Source organism: Castor canadensis, chromosome 2 (genome assembly GCF_047511655.1).
Source record: "Castor canadensis chromosome 2, mCasCan1.hap1v2, whole genome shotgun sequence".
NCBI classification, from domain to species: domain Eukaryota; kingdom Metazoa; phylum Chordata; class Mammalia; order Rodentia; family Castoridae; genus Castor; species Castor canadensis.
The window spans coordinates 177084922-177098393 of record NC_133387.1 but is presented as its reverse complement, the minus strand read 5'-3'; the positions used below and the strand labels follow the sequence as shown (position 1 = coordinate 177098393).

At 35.1% G+C, this 13472-nt stretch overlaps 1 protein-coding gene across 1 annotated transcript; it reads left to right on the top strand.

Moving 5' to 3' along the window:
- Positions 1 to 208: 208 nt before the first annotated feature.
- LOC109677205 (olfactory receptor 8B8-like) lies at positions 209 to 1655 on the top strand. The gene is made up of 2 exons (XM_020153321.2): positions 209 to 1146; positions 1631 to 1655. The coding sequence occupies exons 1-2, from the start codon at positions 221 to 223 to the stop codon at positions 1653 to 1655; spliced, it is 951 nt and encodes a 316-aa protein (XP_020008910.1). The 5' UTR covers positions 209 to 220.
- Positions 1656 to 13472: the final 11817 nt, after the last annotated feature.

The window sequence follows — 13472 nt, the reverse complement described above, 5'->3', positions numbered from 1 at the left end:
TACCCTTGATTTTCATGGCAGCATTTGAGGCAGGTTCTCTGATTCAGGTTTGTTAATTTTCAGGTTTGTTAATTTTATTCATTCCCAGCATGTATTTCATACATTTCATACTTGTAGGAGAAGATATTCTTGGGAGTTATGAGTTGTTATCTAATGTCATGCTTTTTTTTTGTGACCACAGGTTTTTGGTTTTGTTTTTTTTTTAACAAAAGAAAGAGTAATGAATCCTGCAAACAGCTCTTTGGTCAATGAACTCATTCTCATGGGATTAACAGACCAAAATGACCTCCAAGTACCCCTGTTCTTCCTGTTTCTAATGATATATATGGTAACTGCCTTCGGGAATATAGGACTGATAATTCTTATTGTGCTGAATTCACACCTTCACACCCCCATGTACTTTTTCCTCATGAACTTGTCCTTCATAGACCTCTGCTATTCCTCTGTGATCACACCCAAAATGCTCATGAACTTCATATTAAGGAAGAATGTTATCTCCTACATGGGATGTATGACCCAGTTTTACTTTTTTTGCTTTTTTGTAATTTCTGAATGCTATGTGCTGACCTCAATGGCCTATGATCGCTATGTGGCTGTTTACAATCCACTTTTGTACAACATAGCCATGTCCCCTAAAGTTTGTTCATACCTAATAATTGGATCATACTTGATGGCATTTTCTAGTGCCATGATCCACACTGGATTCATCCTGAGACTGACTCTCTGTGGTGGAAACATCATCAACCACTACTTCTGTGATGCCATCCCTTTACTTCAGCTCTCCTGCACAGAAACCCACATCAATCAGCTGGAGATTTTCATTGTAACGGGAAAAGACATCATTTTGCCAAGTCTTGTTATCTTTATCTCATATGGTTTCATTGTTTCCAGCATCCTTCATATGAGGTCCACTGAGGGCAGGTCCAAAGTCTTTAGCACTTGCAGTTCTCACATAATTGCTATTTCTATGTTTTTTGGATCAGGTGCATTTATGTATCTGAAACCCTCCTCAGCTAAGTCTATTGATGAGGGAAAGATCTCTTCTGTGTTTTATACTATTGTGGTTCCCATGATGAACCCCTTAACCTACAGCTTGAGGAACAAAGATGTTAAAGTTGCCCTGAGAAAAACTTTGAGCAGGAGAAAGTTTTGAATAGAAACTCTGTACCTGTATTATAGCACCTGGAGGTTCTGAGTTAATTAATATATTTTAGTGACAGTACCCTCTTCTTTCATATTTTTGTTGTGAAATATGTAAATTATCTTGTTTCCAGGATTTTTATAGAAGTTTTCTATGTTTGCTCATATTTGCATAATTTCCTTTAACACTTTACATATTTAAGATATATTCTAAGAAAAATTATAAATGCCACAATGTACTCTCACCCAGCACAATAATAAAAAATAAGAATAATTAATGAATCAACGAATTCTTTTTTGTAATTGTTATGTATACTGAAGGATAATGAGTGGTTCTGCCAACAATTAAATGAAGTAATTCTTGACTAATAGTGTTCCACTTGGCACAGAGTTCTTAAATATTCTGTTTTTGCATTTGCCTGTCTATCATTACTGGGCAGGAGTATGTCACGTTCAAAGCCAGTATCATGATACTGATGTTTCTGCATAGACTATTTAATACAAACCTCTTATAGCTGTTAATACTATGCATTAAATGATTGTTTGGTCAAATATGTTATATTTACATTTTTAGGATTGATCAGAATATACTAGGCTGTAAAAACATGTATTATACTGACTGGATTCTGAAGCTCAGAGATTAATAGTTTAGGAAAGTCTTCTTAACTAAAAAGTCTACTACCTTTTCGAGTATACTTTCAGTCTGCTTCTTTTTATTCATTCTGTTTCACTGAACATGAAATATGATGTTATATATTTACTTTGGATTTTCACCGTGCTTTGTTCCAGGAAGACACATGTATTAATCTCCAAGGACTTGGTTGCATTACTTTTATGCAAAAGAAAGCCATTTGTTGGGTCTTTTCCTGGGAGAGAGGAAGTCTTTGGAAGTGTGGGGTTGGAGGATGATTGACTCAAATTGGGAGCTGACTTTTTCTTCTCTTTTGTAACACAAACTCTCCATAAGAGGTACAGGCTAGCCTTGTATTCCCAATCTTCTTGTCTCATCCTGCCAAGTACTGTGATGATACATGAGTACTGCCTGGATTAGCTTGGAGCTGAAGAACAAAGAAAAAAAAAGAATTTGAAATGCTTTTGGGATTTTAGTGAGGTAACTGGGGCTTGGGAGAGAAAGGACCCAAAGAGACACATCACAGATAAATCAGACTTGCCTTGCAAAGAATTGGCAAAAAAAGGACACAGCATTTTTATCTGAAGTTGAATTGTTCCATAGAGTACTTTAAACAATAGTTCATAATACTTTGTTAAAAATTATAATCCATAATGACTATAAGTTAGTAGTATTCATTCATGCTGTAACATATCCGAATTTCCCCCCTTTTAAGGTTGTATATTTTTCTGTTGTATATTTACACTGTACTGGCTTTTGTATTCATTTGTTGAAGGACATTTGAGTCACCTCCTTGTTTTACATTGTAAATAATGCTGTATCCACCTGTATGTACAAATGTACCCTGGAATCCCTTTTCAATTCTTTTGAAGATATACACAGATGTGCAAATGCGGAATCATGTGTAATTCTATTTTTAATTTAGGGAATGCCATACTATTTTCCATAGTGTGTGAACTATTTTATATTCCTTCCAACAAATATGGGTTCCATTTTTTTAAACATACTTGCTAACGTGTTACTTTTTAGTTATGTTTCAATTTTTTGGCAGTACTAAGGTTTGAACTCACAGCCTTGTGCTTGCTAGTCAGGTGTTTTAATTCTTGAACCATGCCCCAACCCCTTTTTGTGTTAGTTATTTTTTGGACAAGTTCTCGTGTATTTGCCGGGCTCAGTCTCAGACTGTGATCCTCTGACTCCTGCCTAGTTGAAACCACGATGCATACCACATCCCAGGCTTATGGATTGACATGGGAAAAATTTTGAAACTGCTACAGGAAATATATATATATATGTACATATAATCTATATATATGAATGGGAACAAAAACACCTTGTTTCACCTATATAGCCAATTTCCCATCACTGTTTGTTGAAGAGAGTCTTCTTTCCTCATGGAGTCATTTTTGTATTGCATCAAAATCCATTTGACTATAGGAGAATGTATCCATTTCTGGGTCTCTGTGTAATTCTACTGGTGTATATTCCAGTCTTTAGGCTAGTTCCACACTCTGGGCATTATTGTAGCCCAGTGTGAATCCTCCTTGTTTGTTCTTTTCTAAGATTGTTTTGGCTTTTTAGAATTCTTTGAGATTCCAGGCACATTTTAGGATGGAGTTTTCTATTTTTGCAGAGAACATTGTTGGAGTTTTGAGAGATATTGTCATCAGTGTTTTAGAATGTTACAGCTGCTTCTTAGTGCTTAGATACAGCATCTAAGTTCAGGACACTACTCCTAGTATAGTAAATAAACTGTGACAAATAGAGGAATAATAAACAGTGATTTATTAGCAAATCATAAGTACAGCTCGAGGCATGAGGCAGGTTAGGTAAAGCCAACTGCCTAAACAGAGACACTATACCTCAAAGAGGTGAGGCAGTTATAGGTGCATGCATTTCATTCTCTTTGCCCTTTCATGTTAAACCTTGATATGGAGAGGGGCTCTATAGGGAGGATATAAGGAAACATTATCTTAATATTGATACTGGATATTGGTCATTGGTTCAGGCATAGCCTATTATGTCAATTTTATCCAGATTGGATCATTAGTATGGTTCTGTCTTCTCAAAGGAAATTATTCTTGAATTTCCCTCCTTTCTTCCTATCTTAATATTCCTTACCCAATGACTTAGGACCATAAATTATTTCAGGGGTCCAGGCAACAAGATCACTAGGTACTTGCTGTTGATCTGGGGATGGGGTGGTGGGGGAGAGAAGTATTCAGAGTCCAGAATCTTACTCTCTGTTAGGACCTGGGAAATTTGGTTAGGCTCAGGTAGAGGTGGCTGTTGAGAAATGTCCTTTCTTTTGTTATACCAGCAGGACTAGAGTGGCCATGAAATGAAGCAGCCATTGTGTCCAATGGTGAAGAGGTACTAGTGGGAAGTTGTTGGTATTGTCTGAGTACAAGGATACTGTATAACCTGGAAGTGAGAAATTTGACAAAAAATGTTAAAAATTGAGGTTAAAATAAGACAAATAGCAGGATTAGGAGTGAGGGAATTGGTATGTGTAATTAAATGGTCTTGATCAAAGGTGTGGTCTGTTTGATCCATTTGTTCAAGATTAGTCTGGGATGGTCTTGTCTCTTATCATTAGTAGTTTATCTATCAGTTCCATTCTTCTAGGAATATAAGGTGACCAAAGAAGAGAATATCTCAGAGTAAAGGAGACAGATACAAAATGGAGGCAGAGAATTTGCAGGTTCATGTGAAGAGTTACTGTTTTCAGTAAGAGCAGTTTTAAATACCTGTTAGAATTTCTGCCCAGTGCTTAATCTTGAGTGATTCAGGGTGTCAGCCAATCTGGCTTTGTAGGTATCCTTGCCAGGGATAAACTAAGACATGAGAAAGGGACAAGCTATAATAGCCAAAATATACAAGTGAAAAGAGCCCATGTTTTAAGCCTACAATTAGAAACTTTATCATAAAGCAGAATACAAGAGGGAGCCAAAGTAAGAAGACATCCAATTAAATAAATTATGCAGAGAACATCTTGTTAAATATCTCCCTGAGTATAGACTTGTATAATTGCTTAGAGTCAGTAGGAATTCAATTTTGTATGTACTTAAATAAAAGGCTTTATGCCAAAGGCATATATTTGCCTTTTGTCAGAGATATATGGAAGGCTTTAGTATCAATACCTATGCATTAGAATCCTTTCTCCATAAGTTCTCAGCTTTAGTTAATCTTGGAAGGGATCACACATTATATTTCATTTTTGGTATTCATTTTGAGACAGGGCCTCCATGCAGTTCAGGCTCACCTTCAATTACTGTGCAACCCAGGCTAGCCTAGAATGCATGATCCTAATGTTTTAACCTCCCAGGTTCTGGAATTACAAACATATGCTTCCCTACCAGGCTAAAATGATCCCATTTCTATTCTTATAACATCTCCTTTTGTCTGTGAACTGTACTTTCTGAACTCTTTCTTTGAATAGTTGGCTTTCATGGCCCCTCATCACCAGGATGACATTTCCTGGTTGGTTTAATTTGATCCCTCATGTGGGCGAAGTGACATACAGGTGGAAGTGAATGCAATAAACATTTTACTGACATTTAAGAAACTTAAGAAGTTTAGAAGGAATGACTGTCAGAGTGGAGTTACCTAAATAAAGTCCATGCTTAAGTGTAATTCTGTCTTATAGAATTCCTCAGGTTGTTATTGTTAGAAGTTGTTCTTATGCAGAATGCCATCAGCAGACAGCAGTTATAAAGTTTTGAAGGGAAAAATTAAAAAAAAACAATAAGAGAAATATTTAAAGAAAAACAACTATTTGGACAAATAATTACATGTAAGTCATTCTCTATAAACCTGACTATAAATATTCTAGAGAAGGACCAAATTATAGATGACAAAAGACTAATCATGGTTAGTATTTTGAAAAACAGCTTAGGAATTGACAAAACAGTCTATTTTTATATAATTATGATTGATAGCATTATACCAGCACTGTCAAGCTCTCCTTATTATCTTTACAGAATGCATTTAAAATTTTAGTGTAAAGAACACAGCTGTGTGCATATACATGCTCTAGATGAGCAACATCTGATCCCTTTCAATTATTATTGAGGTGTTTCTTGGCATGTAATGTTTGGGCATGGCTAGTCATGTCACAATGAGGAGCACATGGGCACAAGCCTACAAAAAGTACCATGAACAAAACAAAAGTAGATGCAGGACAGGTTTTAAACATCAGGACTGCCAAATGCCAGTTGTTTTTTTTTCCACCTGAACTGTACTGATTACAAATAGCAGGAATGACAAATATCTCATTTTTATAAGGCCCAGATGAAATTTTGTACATTGTATTAATGAGAGTCCTTGCTGGTCAATTTGCATGTGTTATCTAAATGTATAATTTAGATAACACTTAGATACATAGCCCACACCTTTCTCGTCACAGACCTAGGATGTCAAATGCATTAAAAATATCTAAAACAAAGTGGCTATTTAAAAGGCTTACATACATAGATACTTTAGTGAATTTGGACTTTGTTAAAACTCAGTTTCTTAAACAGTCAACACCTGACCAAAATTCAGCAGAAAATGCTAGCAGTCATGTTGATAAAATAGAAAGGCACAAGTTTTCAGGTTATTTTTGCAAATGGTACAAAGAGCAGAACAACATTCTTAGGAAAGTGTTTTGCTACAGATATAGAGAATTAGGTTAAGGCTCAGGAAGAAATTGATCTTAAGTTGTCCTCCTTGGGAAGAGGGAGAGTAAGCATTTCAATCCATCTTGGGTGTGCAGACATGAGCTTAGGTTACCAAGAAGAATAGTTAAAGTAGGGAGTTTATCTCCCTCTCAGATAAGAGAACGAGTTTATCTCTGCTCAGTGTAGGGAATTTTCATATTAGAAGGTGAAAGTGGTCAGATGAGAGAATGGCCAGAGTAGAAACTTTCTTGTGAGTTTTATGATGTTTCTCTGGATTCAAGCATAAAGCTACCAGTATCCTTGGGCATATGTGATCTTTAACTTTTCCCCCAACCTTCTTCAGAATAAATCTAATTATTGGATGGTATTCTTACACATTAGTAGGCTAAGATAACCCATCTCTAGTATATATTGGGGCCATGCGGTGAACTGGGGAGGTCAAATTCCTTTCAGTGGTAAAAAATACAGTCTAGGGGTAAATCCCTGGTTTGAAGAACTTGTTTCCCATGTCTTGAAGAGAGAAGAAGATGGCATATAACATACTACAAAGGGCTTGAGGGTATTCCCTGAGAGGCTACCTCCATGTGTATCTACCACAAGGCGAGCATCTTTCCTATAGTGACCCAGGGGTGGGGTGCATCCCTCCTGGCATGCCTAAGAACCTTGGCTGTTTGTGAACTAACCACAGAGGGTCAGCTCCTCCCCTCAGGGACTGCTTTCATGTGGACTAGTCAGCTTTCCATTATTGTGAAAAATAACTAAAACATCAATTTATAATAAAGAAATTTTTATTTTGGGTCATAGTATTGAAGGTTCGAGTCCAAGACCAATTGTCCCACTGCTTTTAAGAATGTTGTAAGGAGGCATATCATGTTGAGGTGGCTGAAAAAGACTATTCACCTTATAGTGGCTGGAAAGCAAGCAGGAGAGAGTGAGTGAGAGAGAGAGAGAGAGAGAGAGAGAGAGAGAGAGAGAGAGAGAGAGAGAGAGAGAAAGACCCATTCAAGAGTACAGGGCCCAATGACCTAAGTTCCTTCCATAGAGCCCTACCTGCTAAAGGGTCACTATTGCTCAATAGCCAGGGACCAAATCTTCAAAAACTTTGTGGGGATATTCAAGATCAAACTCTAGTAACCTGAGATGTAAATGGAATGCATGGTCATCTAAATCATGGATCAGAGGATACTCTTTTGGGATTTCCAGAATTACTAATGATCTAAAAGTGAAGCAGAGTTAAGTTTTATTGGCTCTTAGTAATTTACAAGGTCCATGTGAAGCTTTATTTTCTCAACTTAGGCCATTTAGTATATGCCATCAGATATGTGGTCTGCTCTTGACAGAAATATCTGTATGCATTAGATGGTTGTTCTCATCTATAAAATGCTGACTTGATTACTTCTTTTTTCTTCAGTACTAGGGATTCACTTCAGGTCCTTGTGAATGCTAGGCAAGAGAACTTCATTTTTAACCATGGTTGCATTATGACTTTGACACTGATATTTCTATTAGCTACCTATGATTATTCAGTAGAAATGGAGATACACAGAAAGTTCTTCATGATTTTGTTTTAGTGTTTTAAAACTTAATCATATGTTTATATAATTTATGGAGTGAAAAGTGGCATTATGATTTCTGAATACAATATGGAAAAACTAAATCAAGTTAACATGTACCTCTCAAAATACTTTTTTGTCATGACAACCATTTGAAATTTCTCTTAGCTTTTTTGAAATGTGCCATACACTATTATAACGCATATTCATGATTCTGTACAATAAATCTAAAAGTCTTCTTACTTTCTGTAGGACACTTTGCACCCCTTTGAGATAATCTTTTATTCTCCCATGTTCTGGTTTCTTGAGTTCATCATTCCACTTTCTGCTTTGGGAGTTTAGCTGTTTTAGATTCTACACATGAGTAAGAATATCTGGTAGTTCTTTCTGTGTCTGGTATGTTTCAATTAGTACTATGTTCTCCAATTCAGTCCACTGTGTTGAAAAGGAAAGAATTTCCATTGTAATACTGAGTAGTATTCCATCCTGCATATATATACCATATTTCTTTATCCATTCATCTCTGGGTGGAAACTTAGTTTGATTCCCTGTGTTGACTTATCGTTAATAATACTGCAGTGAATATGTGAACGCAAACATGTCTCTATCAAATCTATTTCAATTTTTTGGGTAAATTTGCAAAAGTTGTATTATTGAATCACGTGGTATATCTATTCTTAGGATTTTATGTAACTTTAGTTTCTCTAAAAGCTGTATTATTATACATTCCCACCAACACTAGGCAATGGTTTCCTTTTCTCTGTATCCTCAATGATGCTTATCTTCCATCTTTTTTATAATGGCCATTCTGACAGGTATGAGATCATATATCGTTGTGGGTTTCAGTTGCATCTTTTTAGGAATTAATGGTGTTGAATTAATGTGTGTATATATATATTGGCCGCTTTTGTATTTTCTTTACTCCTTATTCACATTATTGTTCATTTGGTAAAAGTATTATTTTTGTTTCTTATACATTTGTTTCATTTCTTTATGTATTGTTGATATTAACTTCTTATTAGTTGTATGAAAATATTTTTCCTCCAAATCTGATTGTTTCTTCACTGTGTCATTTATTTTGTTGTGTATCACTTCTTAGTTTTATATAATTTCTTTTGTCTATTTATACTTTTGTTGCCTGCACTTTGAATTCAATACCTTACGCACAAAATATCATTGCCTGGCACTATGTGGATTTCCCTTTAAATTTTTGTTCTGCAGTATTTCAGTTTCAAGTGTTAGTTTTAGCCCTTTAATCCTTTTTGCTTTATTTTTGTTTTGGGTATTAGATTTAGCCCTTTAATCCTTTTTGCTTTATTTTTGTTTTGGGTATTAGATTACTTTGTTGTGTATCACTTCTTAGTTTTATATAATTTCTTTTGTCTATTTATACTTTTGTTGCCTGCACTTTGAATTCAATACCTTACGCACAAAATATCATTGCATGGCACTGTGTGGATTTCCCTTTAAATTTTTGTTCTGCAGTATTTCAGTTTCAGGTGTTAGTTTTAGCCCTTTAATCCTTTTTGCTTTATTTTTGTTTTGGGTACATCTTTCTTCATAAGGATGTACAGTTTTCCCAGCACCATTTATTAAAGATATTGTCCTATCCTCTGGCAGTTTTCTGAACAAAATTGATCACATATGCATGCTTTTCCTTCTGGGCCCTGTGCTTTGTTCTATTGGTCAATGTGTTGATTTTTAAGCGAGAACCATACTGTTTTGATAACAGTTACTTTGAACTACACTTTGAAATCAGGTAGATAAATACTCTACATTTGTTCCTTTGGCTCAAGATTAACATGTTTTTAATCATTTAGTTAAAATTTATTCCTAAGTATAATTGTGGTATTTATTTCAGTCTTAATTCATTAATTTTTGCATACAAATTTATTGGTTTTAGTGTGTTGATTTTGTATTCTGAAACTTTACTGCATTCATTTATTATTTCTAACAGATATTTTTCACTAAATATTTAGGATTTTCTGTGTCATGTCATCTGTAGAAAGGTATAGCTTGACTTCTTTATTTTTTATTTTTATGGCTTTTCTTCTTCTCTTCTCAATTTCTTGGGCTTGAACTTCAAAAACTGTGTTGAATTGAACTGTCAAAAGTGGACATTCTTGACCTGTTCTGAATTCAAAAGAGGGATTTCAATTTGTTTTCATTTTATTAATTTATTTTTCTCATTTTCATTGGTGGGGGTACATTGTGGTATTTACAAAATGTGCTGCTAGTGGACAACCTTCACATCCCACATGTAAATCTCACATAGTCATGGTGACCTATCTGTTTTATTTGTTATTGAATTCAGTTTGCTAATATTTTTCTTGAGAAGTTTTAATGTAATATGACCAAAGATATTCACCAGAATATTTAACCTGTACTATCCTGGCCTGCTTTCATTATCAGGGTAAAGCTGGAATCATTAAATGATTTATGAAGTATTCTTTGCTCTTTGAGTTTTTCAAAGAGTTTGTTAAAAATTGATATTATCATTTTGTTCCTTTTGATAAAATTGGTCAGTGAAGCCATTCAGTCTTAGAATTGTTGTCATTGGGAGACATTTTATTAGTGATTTAGAGTTCTTACTCATTTTAGGATCTGTTTAGATTTTTCTATTTCTTCTTGATTTAATATTGGTTAGCTTCATATGTCCAAGACTGATCCTATAAATTATAGGATTATTGATTTAAACTATTCACAGTAATCTCACAGTGCTTCTGTGGTATTAATGGTAATGCCTGCTTCTTCATTTCTGCTTTTACTTGAGACTTCTTTTTGCCTAGCTAAGTGTTGATTCTATGTTTGAAATTGAAACTTATTTTATTGAACATTGCATTGATTTTCTAGTTGGTTTTGTAAAAATTTATTATTCCCTATCTTATATCACCTTTGGACTTAGTCTGTTCTTTTTCTGATTTCTTGAAGTATAATGTTAAGTAGTTTACTTTTTGATTAAATCATTGGTTGCTATAAAATTTCCTCATAGAACTAGTGATGTTACCTATCCATTTTCACCTGTCTCAAGATGCCTTTTAATTTTCCCTTTCAATTCCTCATTGGCCTGTAGGTTGCTTAGAAGCATGTTAATTTCTGTACACTTGTGAGTTTTGCACATTTTTTATGATTTCATTTTTCCCAGGATTTTGGTCAGATAAGGTACTTGTTATGATGTCATTTATTTTTGCAAAACTAGAGTTGAACTCTGGGCCTCATACTTGCTAAGAAATCACTCTATTACTTTAGCTGTTTTACAATTCCTTTTTGCACTGGCAATTGTTGAGAAGGTGTCTCAATTTATTCTCAGACTGACTTGGACCATAATTATCTTCTTTGTGCTTCCTCTATAGATGAGATGAAAGGCACATGACACATTGTCCTGCCATCTGTTAAGATGGGTTTCACAAAAACTCTGCCAGGACTGGACTTGAACCACAATCCTCCTGAGCTCTGCCTCCCAGATAGCTAGGATTACAGGCATGAGTCACACCTGGGACAAAATTCCTATATTTGTTAAGGTTTGTTTTGCGACCTTCCATATGATCTATTCTGGAGGATTTTCTGTGTATTATTGCATATAATCTGTTGCTGTTGGATGCACATTAGATTTCTATCTCTCTAGGATACATTGGTGAATATTTGGTCATTTTTTGAGTGATGACATTATTTCCTGGGTCTCTGTAATCCATATGTCCTTACATTGTAATCTGTGAATGTAAAGTAGTTGCCTCTTCAGGCTTTTCATATTATTTATTTATTTATTATTTAATATAATTTTAGTCGGGTTTATTGCTATTATAAATACTTTCCTATAATAGATTGAGACCATATTCACCTACCCTAAGACCCTCTTCTTTCACCCTCTCTCCTCCTACCATTCTCCCCACACACCAATAGTCTCCATTTTATATTCATGGTTTGTTCAAGATATCCCTATATGAGAATGCAATATTTCTATTTCTGAGTATAACAACATCACTTAATTTGATGTTTATTCTTTAGAGAGAGGGAGAGAGAGAGAGAGAGAGAGAGAGAGAGAGAGAGAGAGAGAGAGAATCCTTTAGCATTCAATTGAGCCTTTTACTCTGACTCTGGATGAATCAGGGAGCAACGGACCCAGGCAACCACTGCCAGGATTTGTGCTCTGTAGATGTGGTGCCATTCCTGTAAATTTGCATGGAACGGTGGCTGGGTTATGCTGTCTGGTCAGACCATTGTGTTATAGTTAAACACTGAGCAGGATACTCAGGTAGAAATTTTCAGTACATGATAATAAAAATTTTTAGCAAAGATGCAACCCATAAGAAGTGATTTGGGTGATTTCTAAATAGTGAAAATATGCAAAATAAATTGTTCCACTCACTTTAAAAATTAGATAAAGAAATAGAAAGCCAAAAACATACAATTAAGGATTTGGGAACAAGAGAAAAAGAAACAAAACAATTTCCCATAAGAGATAAAAGTCCTGGGCACATGGGAGTTTTTAATATTGGCTCAAACATGGAGGATGTACAACCCCTAAAGAGAAGTCCCTAAGGAAGTAAAGACAAGCATGGTCTAGTGTCTAGTATGTAAACACAATCACCATTTCATTTTTACACTTGGAATCTTTTCCCAGGGTAGAGACTGAGAAAATGACTACCTTGCTTATAGTCTGAAGCTTTATGTCCTTACATGCATGTTAAACCATCTGGTGTCTCACTCATTGGCAAATGTGATGAGAATAAGGACGGCTTATTTTTTTCAGATGCATCAGAGGATTAAGAATTGTCATTACAAATCATGGCCAGCAGCCCAGAAAGATTTCTAGGAATATGAAACATTTAATTTTTGCTGCTTCTTCCTAGAATTGAAGTAACCAAAACCTTAGAGCCTGATATTGCCCTGGGATCACAGGAGTAAATCAGTGACAAAGAAGCACTAAGGTTTTCTCTCCTAAGGAGGGTAAGTTTTGAATTCTTATTTACGTTAATGTCTTACTTTTTTATTTAACACCTTTATTAAGATATGATTAACATGTAAAATGGTAAATGTGATTTATGTAAGCTGTTGTTTTGACCAACATTAGCAATGATGCTAATGTGTTAACATACATAATATCTCTAGGTAGTCATCTTTGTACATGTTTTTTGAATATTTGCACATGGTAGTGATTCAATAATTTTTAGCATATCCCATTAACAAATTCTAAGTGTACAATAAGGTATTGTTAACTATTGTTAACATGCGATACACCGGATCTTTAGAATCTGATTGTGTTGCACGAGTAAACCTTTGTAGCCTTTGGACAGCATCACATCATTTTCTCTTCCCCTGGCCTTGGCAACCAGCAACCAGCTCTCTGCTTATGTGAGTGTAACTGATTTGAGTGACTCCTATAGGAAAGGTCATGCAGCACGGTTGTTTTCAATGTCTTGTTTTTCATGCTTAGCATAATGTCCTCATGTTTTGAGATGAAGTTCTAACATATGCCATTTTCTTTCC